Genomic DNA, 19,476 nt, shown 5'->3' with positions numbered 1-19,476 from the left:
TCTTCAAGTCTCACTCAAATGTTCCCTTCTCAGTGAAACCTTCTCTGATCACACCGTCTAAAACCACATTCCCCTCCTGGTAGCATTTTCAGTTCCCCTTATCCGTCTCCCTTTCTTTCTTTCTTTCTTTCTTTTTTTTTTTAATAGCCTTCTTTGCCTTCGAATACGCTCCACAGTTCATGCAGTTCTGCTTATTTTCTGCTCTCCTCTCCCCTCTGCCCATCCCAGGAGAATGCAAGCTCCGCCAGGTAGAGAGTTTTTTCTGTCTTATTCTCTGCTGTGTCTCCAGTGCCTAGAACATGCCCCACAGATAGTAGGTGCTTAATAAATATGTGTTGTGTCAGTGGCTGAAGGAAGGATACGTGAACGACCCCTGACAGCACCTCCTGGGACCAGTTGTTACTCTCTCAGCTCTTGAACCAAGGCTTCTGCTACTCCGGGCTGAAGGTTTCCTATGAGGCTGAGGGCTTCTTCCCTCTTCCCAGCAGATCTTGCTTGCTTGGCACCTCCTCTAGCAGTAGCCTTCATGATGTCCAAAAGGGACTCATCTAGCACAGTCCCTCCCAGGGCAAGAAAATCTAATCAGCAATTTTCCCTCCATGGAGAAATCCAAACCCTGTGTCTGCAATTCCAGCTGATAGAAAGGTCTTGCAGTTGCCCCTGGGCTGGAGCGAGAGGTGTTCCTTTTTCCTGTGGTGACACAGCTGGGTAGAATCAGGGCATGAAGCCAGGTCAGTAGAACTGCAGGACCTCTGCACTTTCCCAGCGTCACCTGATTACCCCTCACAACGTGGTCAAGTGGGAAACCACAACATTTTGGAATTCAGCCAGCTCCCAAGCTGGGGGCAGCCCTCATGTCAGACAACACCAAGAATCTGATTCAGTCCCCTTCTTGGCACTTTGAACCCTCACTAGGCACATAGGCAATTGACAGGCCAGCCTGTGAAGGGCAAAATGACTGGGTGGACTGGGGGTGGATTGCAGGGCAGTAGGCTTGTGTTCTGTGATGAGAGTTCAAAACCCAGGCAGGCTGGGGGCCTGACCTGCCTGGCTGAGCTGGGTAAGAAGTGCTGAGCTGATTTGTCTCCATATGGTTCTTTTGTCTTTTGACCTGAACTTGGGAACTGGATGGGATTTTTTTTTAATTTATTTTATTTATTTATTTTTGACTGCGTTGGGTCTTCCTTGCTGTGCGCGGGCTTTCTCTAGTTGCGGCGAGTGGGGGCTACTTTTCATTGCGGTGCGCATGCTTCTCACTGCGGCGGCTTCTCTAGTTGCGGAGCACAGGCTCTAGGCACGCAGGCTTCAGTAGTTGTGGCTCGCGGGCTCTAGAGCGCAGGCTCAGTAGTCGTGGTACATGGGCTTAGTTGCTCCGCGGCATGTGGGATCTTCCCGGACCAGGGCTCAAACCCGTGTCCCCTGCATTGGCAGGTGGATTCCTAACCGCTGCGCCACCAGGGAAGCCCCAGGAACTGGACAGTTTTTGATATACAAGAGTGTTTACCACGCACAAATACACATGTTCAAACACTCACATGCTCTCAGCCCTGGGAACTGAACTAAACCGTTCTCACCAGTTGCCTGAGGACAGAGGGTGCTAGAAAGCTGGATCAGTCCAAATCATTTGTAAAATCTACAACCTGGCTACTCAAAGTATGGTCCGTGGAGCAATAACATCACCTGGGAATTGGTTAGAAATGCAGAAGCTCAGGCCCTAGCCCAGACCTACTTAATCGGCATCTGCACTCTATCAAGATCCCCAGGTGGTTCACATACACGTGAAGGTGTGAGAAGCACCTGTCCACTTGGCCCTGAAGAATCTAGCCCTGACTACCTCCTTAGTCTCAGCTCCTGTTTTTTTCTGCTCTCCCACATTCATTGCAGCATTATTTACAATAGCCAAGACATGGAAACAAGCTAAGTGTCCATGGATAAAGACAATGTGATATATATCATATATGTATCTGATAGATAGATAGATAGGTGAAATGGAATTCAGCCATAAAAAGAAGGAAACCCTGCCATTTGTAACAACATGGATGGACCTTGAGGGCATTATGCTAAGTGAAATAAGCCAGTCTCAACTCTTACCTTCCATCCTCCACCCCAGCTATCTCTTCCAACTTACTACTTCCTCTGCAGTTCCTTGAAGTCCATTGCTGTGTCTCGGTGCCTGGCCTTTGCACATGACCAATTTCCGTATATCTTTTAGGAGACTTTTCACAGCCACCTGCCCATGTTCCCCAGGCTGGATTAGATGCTCTTTCTGTGGTTCCATGGTTCTCTGAGCTTCTCTCCATCAGAGAACTGACTATACCATACTGTAATCCCCAGGTGAGGAATCAGTGTTCCTCTTCCAGGCTGGAAATTCCTTGAGGACAGAGATAAGTTTTAGTTACTTTTGGGTCCTTGAAATCTGATACCAAGTAGGCGTTCAGTAAACAGCTGTTGAATAAATGAATGAAATAATGAGGGAAATGGCAGCCTCATAAAACTTGTTTTCTTTCTCATTCAGTTCTTACTAAGCTGAGCGTCGTGGCTCCCACATCCAGATGATGCCTCCCGCGGTGGCTGTCTGGAATCCCTGATCTTCCCCCAAGCTCCTACACTTTTTCCAATCGTGATAGCAAAGCTCAAAGAATCACAGCTCTCTCAGAGGATCCCCAGCCAGGCTTAATTAACCTTGAAAAGGCCTTGGTACCGAGACGTCAGGCCGGCATATTAACAGGACCCAGACTGAAGCCCCGGTAGCCAAGGCACAAATTAGTCAAATCCATCTTCCCCAAGGGCTGGCTCAGCCCAGCGATAAACCTTGGGTTCTCTGCTGGACTCGTGAGCTGGGGTCTGCGCCTTCATTGTCTACTGAAACGGGGAGACAGTAGGTGTCTGGCTAAGTGCAGGGACAAGGGCGGATCATTCACAGCCCTGGATGCAAGTGTAGAACAAGAATCTTGGATGGCAAGCAAGTTCCTTTGCCTCCCCAGGTCTCAGTGTCTTCGTGTGAGTAATGGGGATAAGTTCACCAAACTGAGTACCTTGCCGAGAGCCTTGTCAGCATCTGTTGAGATGCTGGATTTGCAAGTGTTCTACACCCAGGAGAAGCTATTAGTGGGACGGGGAAAGTAAGTGTCAGGGATGTCCCGAATCTAATGGCCAAGTGCCACTTCTATTTGTGGAATGTAAGGTTCAGGCCAGAGGCAAACACATGAGGCAAAAATCCCTGTCGTACAGGGAAATTACTAACATTCACCCTATGCCCCCACTTATTATTTCCTTATATTTTCAAAGTGTTTTCCAGATTGCTCTCCTTTTTTCTCAGCTGATTCTCATAAACAAGCAGGGCCTCTGGTGCTCTTGCCATTTACTACCCCTGGGTCTCAATTTCTCCATCTGTACAGTGGGGGTGGCCATGCCTGCTCCTGGGTTTCTCTGGAAGCTTACATGAGACGACGCAGAGAAGGGCTTAGCCCGGTGTCTGGCACGGAGTAGGTGCTTGATAAATGCCAGCTGTTGTTTTGATCAAAGGACGTGGGAAGAGTACCGGACTGGGGGTCGGAAGGCCACAGTGCAAGCTGAAGCTCTGACGTGGGTCGCCCTGGGGCTTTGGGCAGGGCTCCTCTCAGACTCCTCTCTTCTTGGGACCTCAGTTTCCTCATTCTGCACAGAGGTGGGCAGGGGCCGGCGTCCTCACTCCCCTCCACCGCTGTTTGTCTCTGATTCCCCAAACGGTGTTTAACTCACACTAGTGCTCGAGGCACCCAACCGGCTGAGTGAACACTTTGTTGGAGTCAGGAGCTTTGATGGGGGAAGCAGGGAAGCAGCTAGGGAGCCAGTCATCTTGGAGAGTTTTGCAGAAAGTTCAGCCCTCTTATCACAGGCTGTGAATCTGCTGGTTGCCATGACTACGGAGAGCAGCATCTAAGCTCCAGGTCGCTGATTAGCAGGAACTGAGCGGGAGGCCTTGAGGAATGCAGCACTTGTGCCTCCCTCCCTCCTTCTGTGAAGTGGAGTGCACTGGCCCTTGACTTCTCTGTTTTAGCCATCCCCTGAAGAGCTCGCCTTCTTTTAAGTATTTTTTTTTAATGCAACATCAAAGAGCTGCGTGGAAAAAACGAGGCAGCTGCCTGTACTCCTCAGCAAGGATGGGACACAGAATTTTTCTTAAAGCCCTGCAAAGATGCAAAGCTGGAGGCAAAGAAGGAAGATGGGTGGGGCTACGGGGGTGGAGGTACCATGGCTGAGGTCTGAGTCCACTGAAGTGCTGTGTGGCCTCAGACTGGTCCTTCTTCCTGGACCTCTGCTTCTTTATATGTGAGGAGAGGTTGCATCTGACCCGTGGTTCTCACATGAGATTGGTCATCAGAATTGATTTGTAAATTCATTCATTCAACAAATGCTTCCTGAGTAAGGAGGCATTGTCTATGCCAGGCACTAGATCCTTGGGGATTCGGTGGTGAGAGAAGAGACTAGTTCCCACACTCAGGAAGCTTACATTCTAGTCCAGAAGACAAACGGTTAGCAAATAAACATGTAAAATGGTCATTTCAAATAGTAACAAGTCCTGTGAAGGAGGGAAGGCACAGCAGCCACTGTGACGGTGGCCGGTGATGAGAGGAGCACGATTACATAAGGGGATAAGGGAGGGCTTCTCCGAGGAGGTGACATTTGAGTGAAAAGAAGGAGCCAGCAATGCAGATAGCTGGAGGAGGAACAGCATACCAGGTGGAGGGAACAGAAAGAGCAAAGGCTCTGAGTAAGGGCCCTGTTCCATCTGAGGAGCAGCAAGAAGGCCATGTGGCCAAAGCAGAGTAAGGGACGGGGAGGGGGTAGGAGATGGGGTCTAGAGGGACAGAGGCCAGGTCATTCAGAGCCTTTTAATCCCAGTAATCAGTTTGGATTTATTCTTGACCTAATAGAAGGTGAACTACCTGGGATGTTTCTTTAAGTTGCAGGTTCCCACGTTTCATCCTTGGAAACTCTGATTTATTATGGCTATGATGGGACCTAGGAATCTGTATTTTTTAAAGTTCCTTAAGGGGCCTCTGATACTGTGGCATGTTTAGCAGAGCCTGGACTACATGATCCCTGAGTCTCTTTCAGTTTTAAAAAAACTAAGAAGCAAAGTATTAGAACACATTTAAATAATCTTAAATGTTACATTAGGAAGGATTCCTTTCATCTTTCCCTCACCACTCCCTGTCAGCCTGGTAGAATCAATTCTGTTTTTGTTTGTGTTATAATCCCAGGTGAGGTACCCAACACCAGCAAGGGGAAGCCAGTGCTATTGGGAAAAAAAAGAACTACCACATCAGGGAGTGTCAAGCTAAGCTATAAGCTGCAGCAGCTCCATTATACCGCTCTCCTCATCAAACCATTGTCAGGGTTTCCATCCCTGATTCTCCACCCTGCTGCTGGCAGCGATGGGTGAGGCACTGTCCCTGCCTTAAGCTTTGTCCGCCAGTGCCTGGCAGTAGTACCCCCAGCTTTCCCTGCACTGGGGATAACCCACGCCTCTATAGCACAAGTCACTGAGACCTTCCATCCAATGGCAGCACTATTTGTCATGTATTTATTCACTGCCAAACTCCTCACATCGACTCAGTTTCTGCCTAGTGCAAGGTTGCCTCAGGCACATATTTGTGTCTTGGTTTCCTGTAATGCTCCAGAAAGTCCAAAATACCATTCTTGTGTGTGTGTCCAACTCAAGACTCTGCTGGGCAATACGCGTCCATTGATAAACTCGCTGATCACTAAGTCATTGCAGTAGTCTCCCGATCTCTTTCTTCCCTTCCTTTGAGTGTCCGAAGCCCGTGGAGAGAACCTTCTGAAATGTAAGCCAGACCACATCACCCATCTCAGCCGCATGGGACCCAAAGGTCTTCCATGACCTATGTAGCCCAGGCTTTGCTAAACCTGGCACAGTATCAGAGGCCCCCAAGGAACTTTTTAAGAATACAGATTCCTAGGTCCCATCAAAGACCTCATCTCTGATCTGTCCTCTTATCACTCTAACCCCTGCTTGCTATTCCTTGTATATGCCAGGTGTCTTTGAACTTGCTATTCCTTCTGCCTAGAACATACTTCCACTGATTGCGGATACCTGTATAGAAGTTGTATATTACTGAGCAACAAAATACTCCAAATCTTTGTGGCTTAAAACAACAATAAACAGTTATGTTTTGCAGTTTCTGTGAGTCAAGAGTTTGGCTGGGTGACTGACTCACTCACCACTCTCATGAGATGGTGGTCAGATGTCAGCCACGGCTGCTGTCTTATCTGAAGGCTTGACTGCGGCCGGAGGACCCACTTCCAGGGTGGCTCAGTCACATGGCTGATAGTGCTGGCTGTTGGCAGGAGGCCTCAGTTCTGTCACATGGGCGTCTCCACAGGGCTGCTTGAGTGTCCTCACAACATGGCGACCAGCTTCCCTCAAAGTGATCAATCCAAGAGGAAGAGGCAGAAGTTGCCTTCATGACCTAGTCTTGGAAGTCACATCTCATCACTTTTAATTCAGTCTGTTCATTAAAAGTGAGTCACTAGCCCATCCAGTATTCACAGGGAGGGAAGTTAGGCTCCAGCTTTTTTTTTTTTTCTCTTTTTAAAATTTATTTTTTTTTTTGAAGTATAATTGACTTACAATATTGTGTTAGTTTCAGGTGTACAGCAAAGTGATTCCATCATATGTGTGTGTGTGTGTGTACACACACACACACACGCACACACACATATATAGATATTCTTTTTCAGATTATTTTCCCAAATAGGTTATTACAAAATATTGAGTATAGTTCCCAGTGCCATACAGTAGGTCCTTGCTGTTTATCTCTTTTCTATATAGTAGTGTGTATCTGTTACTCCCAAACTCCTAATTTTTCCCTCCCCCTGCTTTCCCCTTTGGTAACCGTAAGTTTGTTTTCTATGTCTGTGAGTCTATTTCTGTTTTGTAACTAAGTTTATTTGTATCGGGTGTTTTAGATTCCACATATAAGTGGTATCATATGATATTTCTCTTTCTCTGTCTGACTTACTTCACTTAGTATGGTAATCTCTAGGTCCATCCATGTTGCTGCAGAAGGCACTATTTCATTCTTCTTTATGGCTGAGTAGTATTCCATCGTATATATACCACATCTTCTAGGATTCAGCTTTTGATGGTATGAGTGTCAAGGAATTTGTGAACACATTTTAAAACCAACACAAACTGCAAGGTTAGTCTCTGATCCTTCAAGTCTCCACTCTCTTGTTACTTCCTAAAAAAGGCCTTCCCTGATTACTGTATACAAAATAACAGTCACCTGCTCCCATTTCCTAGCCCCATTCCACTGATTTATTCTCTCCATAAGTTATTACCAACAAATAAGCCATATTGTTACTTTCTTGTGTGTTTATTACCTGCTTTTCCATCTGTAATCTAAACTCCACAATCTCGGGGAACACCTGTGTCTTGTTCACTGCATCACCGGTCTTAGAACTGGCCTGGACACACTGCACGCACTCAGGGAATAGGCGTTAGTGAATGTTGGGTTAGCCTTGCCTAGGACAAGTGTGGCAAGAGGCAAACCTTGCTGGAGGCTGGGCAGAAACTGCAAGCTTTGAGTTATCTGAAAAGAGCCAGGGCAGCATTCCACACAGATAGACTGGAGGGAACGCAAGCATGGAAATGGAACCCTCATCGTGGGAGAAGGGCTGCAGGGAGGTGCAGGGAAAACTGGAGTTCTGGTAGCATGGAGTTGGCAGTGAGGAGGGCTGGGCGGACCCGACTAGAATCTCCATCCTTCCTGGGCTTGAAGTATCCCCCAGCTCTGCTTCTAAAGAGGCACCGATCAGCGGCTGACAGAGAAGGATGTGTTTTGCTGCCCTTCCTTCAATACTGACCAGGCTTGGCCTGCGCTCCTGGCAGCCCGAAGGAGCAGGGGGCTTATCAAATGTATTCATCCTGAGTCATAAAACCAATCTTGATGCGCTGGCTGCAGGAGCTCGGTGCAGGAGAAATGCTAATGCCTTTGATCGATGCTTGACCTGGGATTTGCAGGCAGGGTGAGCAGGCTGGGATGCTCGCTGGATGGGGCCAGAGCCACCTGTGGTTCTCAGACTCCTGACTTGAGTGACAGCTTCTTCAAAGACTGAGTAACTAAGCAACTTCCTTTCCCTCTCTGGGACTCAGAGAAGGAGGTGGGACGCAGGTAATTTCCCTGTGTTATTTGGACCTCATCTCAGAGGCAGAGAAGAGAACTTCAGGCCTTCATGGGAACTGCCGTCCCAAGTAGGCATGCTCACACCTGCTAAGGACACCAGATGGGAGCTTTGGTTCACAGAGAAGTAAAGGGAAAGGGCAATGATGTTTCTTAGGCCTTCCTGTTTGCTTGTATTATCTCATTTTATCTTCACAACAACTCAACAATATATGGACTGATATTATTCCCTATTTTATAGTTGAGGAAACTGCAGCTCAGAGAGGTTGAGGGACTGATCCCAGGACCTAGAGTTACTAAATCGTGAAGATAGTGTTTAAATGAAGCTGTCTCTGTGCCATACACAGATAAGGCAGAAAAGTGGGATCGAAATGGCAAAGGAGAGTTTGAACTAATCCTATACTGCTTTGGCCTCCAGTTAAGTCTTGAGGAAGGAAGTAAAATGCTGGTTTCCAGCCTCTCCCTGTGATTCAGTCAGGTTAGGCTAGGCTGTGCTGCAGTAACAAGTAAGTCCCTAAACCTCAGTGGCTTAACCTAACTAAGGCTTATTTCTGTCATGCAAAGTCTGATGTGGTCCAGGCATCTCTCCTCCATCAAGTAGCTTCACCTTTTGGAATGTGTGGCCTCCAAAGTCACTGTGACAGAGGGAGAGAGAGCTGGAGATGACACACAGATCTTCCTGCCTCAAACTGGAAACAATACACATCACTCCCATTCAGAGACCCTTGACCCTTGATGATGATATGGCCCCAACTTAACTCCGAGGGAGGTTGGAAATATTCTGACATCTATGACTGTTTGATAAACAGTAAGAATCTCTGTCATATCCTAACACTTTTGCCTCCTTATTTCCTCCCCTATAGGACAGAACCCCAGAGCAGCCCCATGGTCCCAGCTCAGGATGGACCCTCGGAAAAGCTGAGCCAGCCTCTGGCCACTGAGGTCTTGGGCTCCAACAGCTGGGAGAGAGGCAAAGCCTGCCAGGAGGCCAGTCCTGCCAGAGCACACAGGTGAGACCCTGCCCCCGCTCCCCTCTTCAATCTAACAGGGAAGTTCAACTTGAGGTTGGAGAAATGAAGTTTGTCTCTCTGACCACTCTTCCTCTCTCGCTTTTGCAAGTTCCTCTTTGAGATCCTTAAATCAGATGAAAACCCATCTGGGAATTAGATGGAAGCTATGAGTGCCAAGAATACTCCCCAAGTTCTGTGTCCCATTTCAGAGGACTCATAGACCCCTGAGACTTACGAGCAGGGGTCTCTAGTTAAGAGCCTGAATCCTGAGGCAGTGGCTTAGGAAGCCAGAGCAGCTTTCATGGATGAAGTCTGCTTCTCCACCCAGGGTGCCCTCTACCCAGGCTAGCTACAGGCTTTAGTTAGTTAAGCCGTGATTTCAATGCGGGGGAAACAGTTAATCCTATCAGCTTGAAGAAGTGAAGTTCAACATCGGTTCTGGAGGATTTTCCCCAGGAAACAGAAAAAAAAATGTTTCCATAAGAGGCTGAAGGAGATGGAGAGAGAAGGGGAGGGGAAGGGAATTTCCATACTTTCAAAACATTGACTCCTAGACAGCCAAAGGGGACTTAGTGTGTTGTAGGGACTTGTGTTCAAAGCTGCACACCATCACTTACTAACTGAGTGACCTTGGGCAAGTTTGTTTTCTTGTGTGAGCCTCAGTTTTCACAACTATAAAATGGGGATATTGAGATCTAATTCTCAAAGTCGAGTGAAGATTAAATCAGATCAGGTGTGCACAGATTCTGACAGTGAGCCTGGTATATAAGAGGACCTTAAGATGCTAGTTGGAGTCTCACGGAGCCGAAAGAGAAGGTTCTGGACATGATAATCTAAAAATGATGCTGTGTCGTCCATTCGATTGTAGAGTGTCCAGGCCCCTTGCTCCCTTCCCCTATCTGTGACCTGCTTTCTGACGTGAGTAAAAACCACAATATTGATGATAAACCTATTGCTAGTGATAATCAAAATCATAATAATTATAATAATAGACACTACATTTACTGTAACTTGCTCCGTGCTGGTCCAGGGCACATCGCATAAGTAAGCTCCCTCGTTCTTTGTAACGAACTTAGGACACAGGTCTCATGTTTTATACCCATCTTACAGATGATGAAAGTGATACTCATAGAGGCCGCCCAGCTAGGAAGTAATAGAGCAGTAGTTCAAATCCAAGTGTGTCCGTTTCTGGAGCCAGCATTCTTCATGGCTGCATACTTCCCCTCCGTGTGTCTGACCACTGTGTAGTGAACCACTGTATATGTGACCGCTGCATACTTAACTGCCGCGTGTTTAGCCGCCCCTTATGTCACTGTGGTTCACTTAACCACTATTCTGGCCCTACCACCCCACTGTGTTCAAGGGCGTACCCGGGAGACTGGTGCATGGAAAAGACGTAGAGGAAAGGCATTTGGGATTTAGGGAGGGGGTTAATTACCCCCCTCACAGACATCAAATCCATCCAGATTCAAGGGCTTTTTTTTTTCTACCAGTATTTTTTTTTGAGGTATAGTTAATTTGCAAAGTTGTTTTAGTTTCAAGTGTACAATAAAGTGATTCAGATATATATATTCTTTTTCAGATTCTTTTCCATTGTAGGTTACTACAAGATATTGAGTCTAGTTTCCTGCGCTATGCAGTAGGTCCCTGTTGTTTACCTATTTTATATATAGTGTGTATATGTTAATCCCAAACTCCTCATTTATCTCCCCCCTCCCACCCCACTCCATGTTTGTTTTCTATGTTTGTGAGCCTATTTCTGTTTTGTAAATAAGTTCATTTGTATCATTTTCTTAGATTCCACAAATAAATGATATCATATGATATTTGTCTTTCTCTGTAGGGCTTTTGGGTTTTATCTCATCACTTAAATCTGAGTTTAGGATAGTGGTTCCCAAACCTTGCTCCCCTGAGACCCTGGGGTATGAGAATGAAGTGACAGAAACAATAAAATCTTTCTCTATTTTATAAGACACATTTTTAAAAGGTCTTTTCTTTCTCCTTAAGCATTTATGCCTTAAATGTTTTCAGTTTTTCTCAAATTCCTAGCAGCTGTTACACTGGGAAGTGTTTATATGAAACAAGATGATTTAACACGTGTCTAAATTATTTCATCCATTCATCCCTCATTTGGTCACTCAACAAATGTTTATTAGGCTCTTACTCTGTGTCAATCCCTCGTTGAAGGAGAAATTTGGAAGCGGCTTACCGTGCTTACACAAGAGGCCTGTTTGCTTCCCGGGTATGTGTGCTGTGTTTTGTGCTTTATATAACACGTAAGTGTAGTTAACGAGCTAGGTACTTAATCCCTGTGATTTTTATTTTTAATCTGCTAAAGGTGACTCTCTTGAAACTGTTCTAGATATGGCTATATGATTTGTACTGGCTGACAATGCGGAGACCTTGACATATATTCTAATCACTGTATCGTTTTTTTCTACTAACTGTAAATACCAGATTCTTAGAATGTAATTAATCATGGCAGCATTTTATGATGTTTCATAAAGAGTTGAGAAACTTCCGAAAGATCAGCCACACAAACAAGTGTGAAAAGGCAGCTGGTTTCATGGGAAGGCTCTCAGGCTAGGAATCACACAGGCCTCGATTCAAGTTCCAGCTCGGATACTTCCTTACTGTGCAGCTGTGAGCAAGACAGTTCAACTCTCTTGAACCTGGTTTTCTTCGCCTGTAGAACGAGACAGTAAAAATCATAGCACCAAGATGGCGTGCCTGACGGAGACCCCAATCCGCACGAGCGTCCTTTCGGAAGTAACAGCTAGCAGTCGCCACTATGTTAACAGGCTCTTTGACCCTGATCCCCAGAAAGTTCTACAAGGTGTCATCTGAGTACCCCTTTAGGATTTGTTAGAAAGGAGACCCGACTGCAGCTGCTGGATTGCTGCCGGGACGAGGGACGAGAACGAGGCTGGCCAGCATTCAGCAGCAGACCCTCTCGAGACCGTCCGCTTGCCCGTGCTCCCGTTGGGTTACCACAGGTAGAAGCAGGACACAGGCTCAGCAGCAGCAGGCCATGACCCAGGAGGCGCAGTGAGGGACAGAGCTGCCGCTGTGTGGCTGACAGGGTCTTGGTGCTCCGGCCAGGTGTCAGGCCTGTGCCTCTGAGGTGGGAGAGCTGAGTTCAGGACATTGGTCCACCAGAGACTCCCGGCTCCATGTAATATCAAATGATGAAAGCTCTCCCAGAGATCTCCATCTCAATGCTAAGACCCAGCTCCACTCAACAACCAGCAAACTACAGTGCTGGACACCCTATGCCAAACAACTAGCAAGACAGGAACACAACCCCACCCATTAGCAGAGAGGCTGCCTAAAATCATACTAAGGTCACAAACACCCCAAAACACACCACTGGATGCAGTCCTGCCCACCAGAAAGACAAGATCCAGCCTCATCCACCAGAGCACAGGCACCAGTCCCCTCCACCAGGAAGCCTACACAACCCACTGAACCAACCTTAGCCACTGGGGGCAGACACCAAAAACAACAGGAACTATGAACCTGCGGCCTGCAAAAAGGAGACCCCAAACACAGTAAGATAAGGAAAATGAGAAGACAGAAAAACACACAGCAGATGAAGGAGCAAGGTAAAAACCCACCAGACCTAACAAATGAAGAAGAAATAGGCAGTCTACCTGAAAAAGAATTCAGAATAATGATAGTAAAGATAATCCAAAATCTTGGAAATAGAATGGAGAAAATACAAGAAACGTTTAACAAGGACCTAGAAGAACTAAAGAGCAAACGAACAATGATGAACAGCACAATAAATGAAATTAAAAATTCTCTAGAAGGAATCATTAGCAGAGTAACTGAGGCAGAAGAGCAGAGAAGTGACCTGGAGATAAAATAGTGGAAACAACTACCACAGAGCAGAATAAAGAAAAAAGAATGAAAAGAATTGAGGACAGTCTTAGAGACCTCAGACAATATTAAACACACCAACATTCGAATTATAGCGGTGCCAGAAGAAGACGAGAGAAAGAAACAGACTGAGAAAATATTCGAAGAAATTATACTTGAAAACTTCCCCTAATATGGGAAAGGAAATAATCAAGTCCAGGAAGCACAGAGAGTCCCGTACAGGATAAATCCAAGGAGAAACACGCCAAGGCACATATTAATCAAACTATCAAAAATTAAATACAAAGAAAAAATATTAAAAGCAGCAAGGGAAAAGCAACAAATAGCACACAGGGGAATCCCCATAAGGTTAACAGCTGATCTTTCAACGGAAACTCTGCAAGCCAGAAGGGAGTGGCAAGACATATTTAAAGTGGTGAAGGGAAAACCCTACAACCAAGATTACTCTACCCAGCAAGGATCTCATTCAGATCTGACGGAGAAATTAAAACCTTTACAGACAAGCAAAAGCTAAGAATATTCAGCACCACCAAACCAGCTTTTCAACAAATGCTAAAGGAATTTCTCTAGGCAGGAAACACAAGAGAAGGAAAAGACCTTCAATAACAAACCCAAAACAGTTAAGAAAATGGTAATAGGAACATACATATCGATAATTACCTTAAATGTAAATGGATTAAATGCTCCCACCGAAAGACATAGACTGGCTGAATGGATACAATAACAAGACCCATATATATGCTGTCTACAAGAGACCCACTTCAGACCTAGGGACACATACAGACTGAAAGTGAGGGGATGGAAAAAGGTATTCCATGCAAATGGAAATCAGAAGAAAGCTGGAGTAGCAATCGCATATCAGACAAAATAGACTTTAAAATAAAGATTATTAAAAAAGACAAAGAAGGACACTACATAATGATCAAGGGATCGATCCAAGAAGAAGATATAACAGTTGTAAATATTTATTCACCCAACAGAGGAACACCTCAATACATAAGGCAAATGTTAACAGCCATAAAATGGGAAATTGACAGTAACACAATCATAGTAGGGGACTTTAACACTTTCACCAATGGACAGATCTAAAATGAAAATAAATAAGGAAACACAAGCTTTAAATGATACATTAAACAAGATGGACTTAATTGATATTTATAGGACATTCCATCCAAAAACAACAGAATACATTTTCTTCTCCAGTGCTCATGGAACATTCTCCAGGATAGATCATATCTTGGGTCACAAATCAAGCCTTGGTAAATTTAAGAAAATTGAAATCATATCAAGTATCTTTTCCTACCACAATGCTATGAGACTAGATATCAGTTACAGGAAAAAATCTGTAAAAAATACAACCACATGGAGGCTAAACAGTACACTACTTAATAACCAAGATATCACTGAAGAAATCAAAGAAGAAATCAAAAAATACCTAGAAACAAATGACAATGGAAACATGACAACCCAAAACCTATGGGATGCAGCAAAAGCAGTAATAAAAGAGAAGTTTATAGCAATACAGTCCTACCTCAAGAAACAAGAAACATCTCAAATAAACAACCTTACCTTACACCTAAAACAATTAGAGAAAGAAGAACAAAAAAGCCCCAACGTTAGCAGAAGGAAAGAAATCATAAAGATCAGATCAGAAATAAATGAAAAAAAATTAAGGAAATGATAGCAAAGAGCAATAAAAGTAAAAGCTGGTTCTTTGAGAAGATTAAAAAAATTGATAAACCATTAGCCAGACTCATCAAGACAAAATTCAACACCCACTTATGATAAAACCCTCCAGAAAGTAGGCATAGAGGGAACTTACCTCAGTATAATAAAGGCCATATATGACAAACCCACAGCCAACATCATTCCCAGTGGTGAAAAACTGAAACCATTTCCTCTAAGGTCAGGAGAAAGACAAGGTTGTCCACTCTCACCACTATTATTCAACATAGTTTTGGAAGTTTTAGCCACAGCAATCAGAGTAGAAAAAGAAATAAAAGAAATCCAAATCAGAAAAGAAGAAGTAAAGCTGTCACTTTTTGCAGATGACATGATGCTATATGTAGAGAATCCTAAAGATGCCACCAGAAAACTGCTAGAGCTAATCAATGAATTTGGTAGAGTAGCAGGATACAAAATTAATGCACAGAAATCTCTTGCATTCCTATACACTAATGATGGAAAATCTGAAAGAGAAATTAAGGAAACACTCCCATTTACCATTGCGACAAAAAGAGTAAAATACCTAGGAATAAACCTACCTGAGGAGACAAAAGACCTACCTGTATGCAGAAAACTATAAGACACTGATGAAAGAAATTAAAGATGATACAAACAGATGGAGAGCTATACCATGTTCTTGGATTGGAAGAATCAACATTGTGAAAATGACTATACTACCCAAAGCAATCTACAGATTCAGTGCAATCCCTATCAAACTACCAATGGTATTTTTCACAGAACTAGAACAATTTGTATGGAAACACAAAAGACCATAAATAGCCAAAGCAATCTTGAGAAAGAAAAACAGAGCTGGAGGAATCAGGCTTCCGGACTTCAGACTATACTACAAAGCTACAGTCATCAAGACATTATGGTACTGGCACAAAAACAGAAATATAGATCAATGGAATAGGATAGAAAGCCCAGAGATAAACCCATGCACATATGGTCACCTTATTTTTGATAAAAGAGGCAAGAATATACAGTGGAGGAAAGACAGCCTCTTCACTAAGTGGTGCTGGGAAAACTGTACAGGTACATGTAAAAATATGAAATTAGAACACTCCCTAACATCATACACAAAAATAAACTCAAAATGGATTTGAGACCTAAATGTAAGACCGGACACTATAAAACTCTTAGAGGAAAACATAGGAAGAACACTGACATAAATCACAGCAAGATCTTTTTTGATCCACCTCCTAGAGTAATGGAAATAAAAACAAAAATAAACAAATGGGATCTAATGAATCTTTAAAGCTTTTGCACAGCAAAGGAAAATATAAACAAGATGAAAAGACAACTCTCAGAATGGGAGAAAATATTTGCAAACGACTCAACAGACAAAGGATTAATCTCCAAAATATATAAACAGTTCATGCAGCTCAATATTGATAAAACAAACAGCCCAATCAAAAAATGGGCAGAAGACCTAAACAGACATTTCTCCAAAGAAGACATACAAATGGCCAAGAAGCACATGAAAAGCTGCTCAACATCACTAATCATTAGAGGAATGCAAATCAAAACTACAGTGAGGTAACACCTCATACCGGTCAGAATGGGCATCATCAGAAAATCTACAAACAACAAATGCTGGAGAGGGTGTGGAGAAAAGGGAACCCTCTTGCACTGTTGGTGGGAATATAGATTGATACAGCCACTATGGGGAACAGTATAGAGGTTCCTTTAAAAACTAAAAATAGAACTACCGTATGACCCAGCAATCCCACTACTGAGCATATACCCTGAGAAAACCATAATTCAAAAAGAGTCATGTACCACAATGTTCATTGCAGCTCTATTTAAAATAGCCAGGACATGGAAGCAACCTAAGTGTCCATCGACAGATGAATGGATAAAGAAGATGTGGCACATATATACAATGGAATATTACTCAGCCATAAAAAGAAACGAAATTGAGTTATTTGTAGTGAGGTGGATGGCCTTAGAGTCTGTCATACAGAGTGAAGTAAGTCAAAAAGAGAAAGACAAATACCGTATGCTAACACATATATATAGAATCTAAAAAAAAAAAACATGGTTCTGAAGAACCTAGGGGCAGGACAGGACTAATGACGCAGATGTAGAGAATGGACTTGAGGACACGGGGAGGGGGAAGGGTGGGCTGGGACGAAGTGAGAGAGTGGCATGGACTTATATACACTACCAAATGTAAAATAGATAGCTGATGGGAAGCAGCCGCAGAGCACAGGGAGATCAGCTTGGTGCTTTGTGACCACCTAGAGGGGTGGGATAGGGAGGGTGGGAGGGAGACGCAAGAGGGCGGAGATATGGGGCTATATGTATATGTATAGCTGATTCAGTTTGTTGTAGAGCAGAAACTAACACACCATTGTAAAACAATTATACTACAATAAAGATGTTAAAAAAAAATCGTAACACCCTTAAAGTGCTTTTGTGAGCATCAAAGTATATAAAACATTTGGTGCATAATAAGTGAATAAACGGTAGCTGTGTTGTTACTAATAATGACAGTAACATTTTATTAATAATCTGTTTTCCCAAAGAGGTTCAGCTGGGTTGGCATGTTTCAATTCCCAAGCAGTTTTTCATCCAAAACCATATCTTTTTGCCATGGGATAGTGCTTTAAAAAAAATCCCGGGAGCCTGCCCCAATTATAAAAGGAGATAACTTGACTTCATTTAACTGCAGCCTGAGCCTTTGAATTTAATTGAACAGCAAATAATTATTCCTGCAGAGTGGAGATTTTTGAGGTTCCGTGAAGCCATATAAGAAATGTATCTTCTTACATTGGACCTTGGCAAATATAGTTTTAATAATCAGCTGTTACTTAACCTACCTTCTGCCTCCTATTTAATTTCCAGCAGGAACTACAGACACGTTGTATTGTGGAGAGAGGGTGCTGAATTGCCGATTAATTATTTAAAAACTGATTTATTTACCAAGGTGAGCCATTTGCAAATTCAATAATAAATCTATTAAGGAGCAGTTAACCTCTGTAACTCTGATTTAACTAATCAATTGATGTTTGGGTAACGTACAGCATCTGTCTCATTAGGTCAGCATTAACTCCTTATTTGAGGCATTTAATCTGAAGTGTAACCAAATCAGCCATGAGATGGTAATTAAGTATTCACTATGGGTCCTTCACCCTCGAAGGAACTGGATCCTTTCCCAGCTGCAACAGCCCTGAGTGGGGGTTTGGGGAGCCCTGTGTCCTCTAATACCCAGTTCTGTTTTCCCCTCAGTGCCTCCCAAGGCAAAGACTTGACGCCACCCCCTTCCTCCAGGGGGAAGAAGAAAAAGAAGAAAGCTACCCGGAAGAAGAGAAGGAGGTGAGGGCCCCAAGGGACATGGAACACTGAAGATGGGGGAATGGACAAAAGAGGGGTAATAAGGGCTTTGGAGTCAGACAGTGACTCCCCTGGGATTCAGATCCCCTTAGGCAGGTCACTTCACCTCTCTGAGCCTGTTTCCACTTCTATAAAATGGTAGAAATACCTGCCTCGGGGTTTTATGAGAATTAGGTGAGAAAGTGGATGTGGAAGCAGCTGTCTCAGTGTCTGGCACATAGTAAATGACTAGTCTGAAGCATAGTTATGACCATGAATATTTACTTATTTATTTATTTTTGGAGACCTCACGTATGTGAGCGGCTGTATTAAGCACTGTGATCTCCATGATCTCTATTACGCTTGACCACGATCTAACAGGCAGGATTATCCCCATTTTATTTATTTATTTATTTATTTATTTATTTATTTATTTTTTGCTCTACGCGCGCCTCTCACTGCTATGGCCTCTCCCTTCGCGGAGCACAGGCTCTGGACGCGCAGGCTCAGCGGCCATGGCTCACGGGCCCAGCCGCTCCGCGGCATGTGGGATCTTCCCGGACCGGGGCACAAACCCGTGTCCCCTGCATCGGCAGGCGGACTCTGAACCACTGCGCCACCAGGGAAGCCCCCCATTTTATTTTTATTAAAAAAAATTTTCCCAGTTTTATTGAGATATAATTGACCTATAACATTGTATTAGTCCAAGGTTACAGCATCATGATTTGACATATGTTTATATTGCTAAATGATTACCACAGTAACTGTGGTTAACCTATCCATCACCTCATATAGTTACAATGGTTTTTCTTGTGATGAGATCTTTTAAGATCTAGTCTCTTAGCAGTACAGTATTGTCAACTCTAGTCACCATGACTCATTTCTCTTATAGCTGTTATCCCCATTTTAGAGATGAGAAAATAAAAGTCTCAGAGAGGAGGTGACAGAACCTACAGACACTTGATTCCAGGCTCCTCAGTTGCTTCCACCACACGCAAATGCCAAGGATAATGGACTTTATATTTTTGGCCAGCTATTGACTCTTTTGTACCCTGTGAGGTTTTTCTATGTACAGTACCTTTTAATTTTTTTGTATTTAAAAATATTGCCGGAGTTTCTTCTAGGCTGTCAATCCCTAGACTAAAAGCAGGTTCAGTGTTCCACACCCCAAGGGCTGGTCAAAGAGATGTTCCTTAGAGGGGCGAGTTAAAAATCCCAGCAAACCTTGGAGGCAGTATTTGAAGAAGCCTGCAGGGGGCAGCAGAGAGCAGAGTCTGGATGACTCAGGCCCTAACTCGAGGTTTTCTGGGGCCCTGTTCCCTCCACACCCGTTTCACCTAGTTCTAAGG

At 44.0% G+C, this 19,476-nt stretch overlaps 1 protein-coding gene across 1 annotated transcript in view; it reads left to right on the top strand.

Moving 5' to 3' along the window:
- Positions 1 to 19,476, top strand: part of SRRM4 (serine/arginine repetitive matrix 4) — a 161,739-nt gene that overhangs the window by 104,544 nt on the left and 37,719 nt on the right. The window contains exons 2-3 of the mRNA XM_060029376.1: positions 9,056 to 9,202; positions 18,044 to 18,130. Of these exons, the coding sequence (XP_059885359.1) occupies positions 9,056 to 9,202; positions 18,044 to 18,130 (234 nt within the window). The remainder of the gene's footprint in view (positions 1 to 9,055; positions 9,203 to 18,043; positions 18,131 to 19,476) is intronic.

Source organism: Delphinus delphis, chromosome 13 (assembly GCF_949987515.2).
Source record: "Delphinus delphis chromosome 13, mDelDel1.2, whole genome shotgun sequence".
Classification (NCBI taxonomy): Eukaryota; Metazoa; Chordata; class Mammalia; order Artiodactyla; family Delphinidae; genus Delphinus; species Delphinus delphis.
The sequence above is the reverse complement of the archived record's forward strand: the minus strand, read 5'-3'. Positions and strand labels throughout refer to the sequence as shown.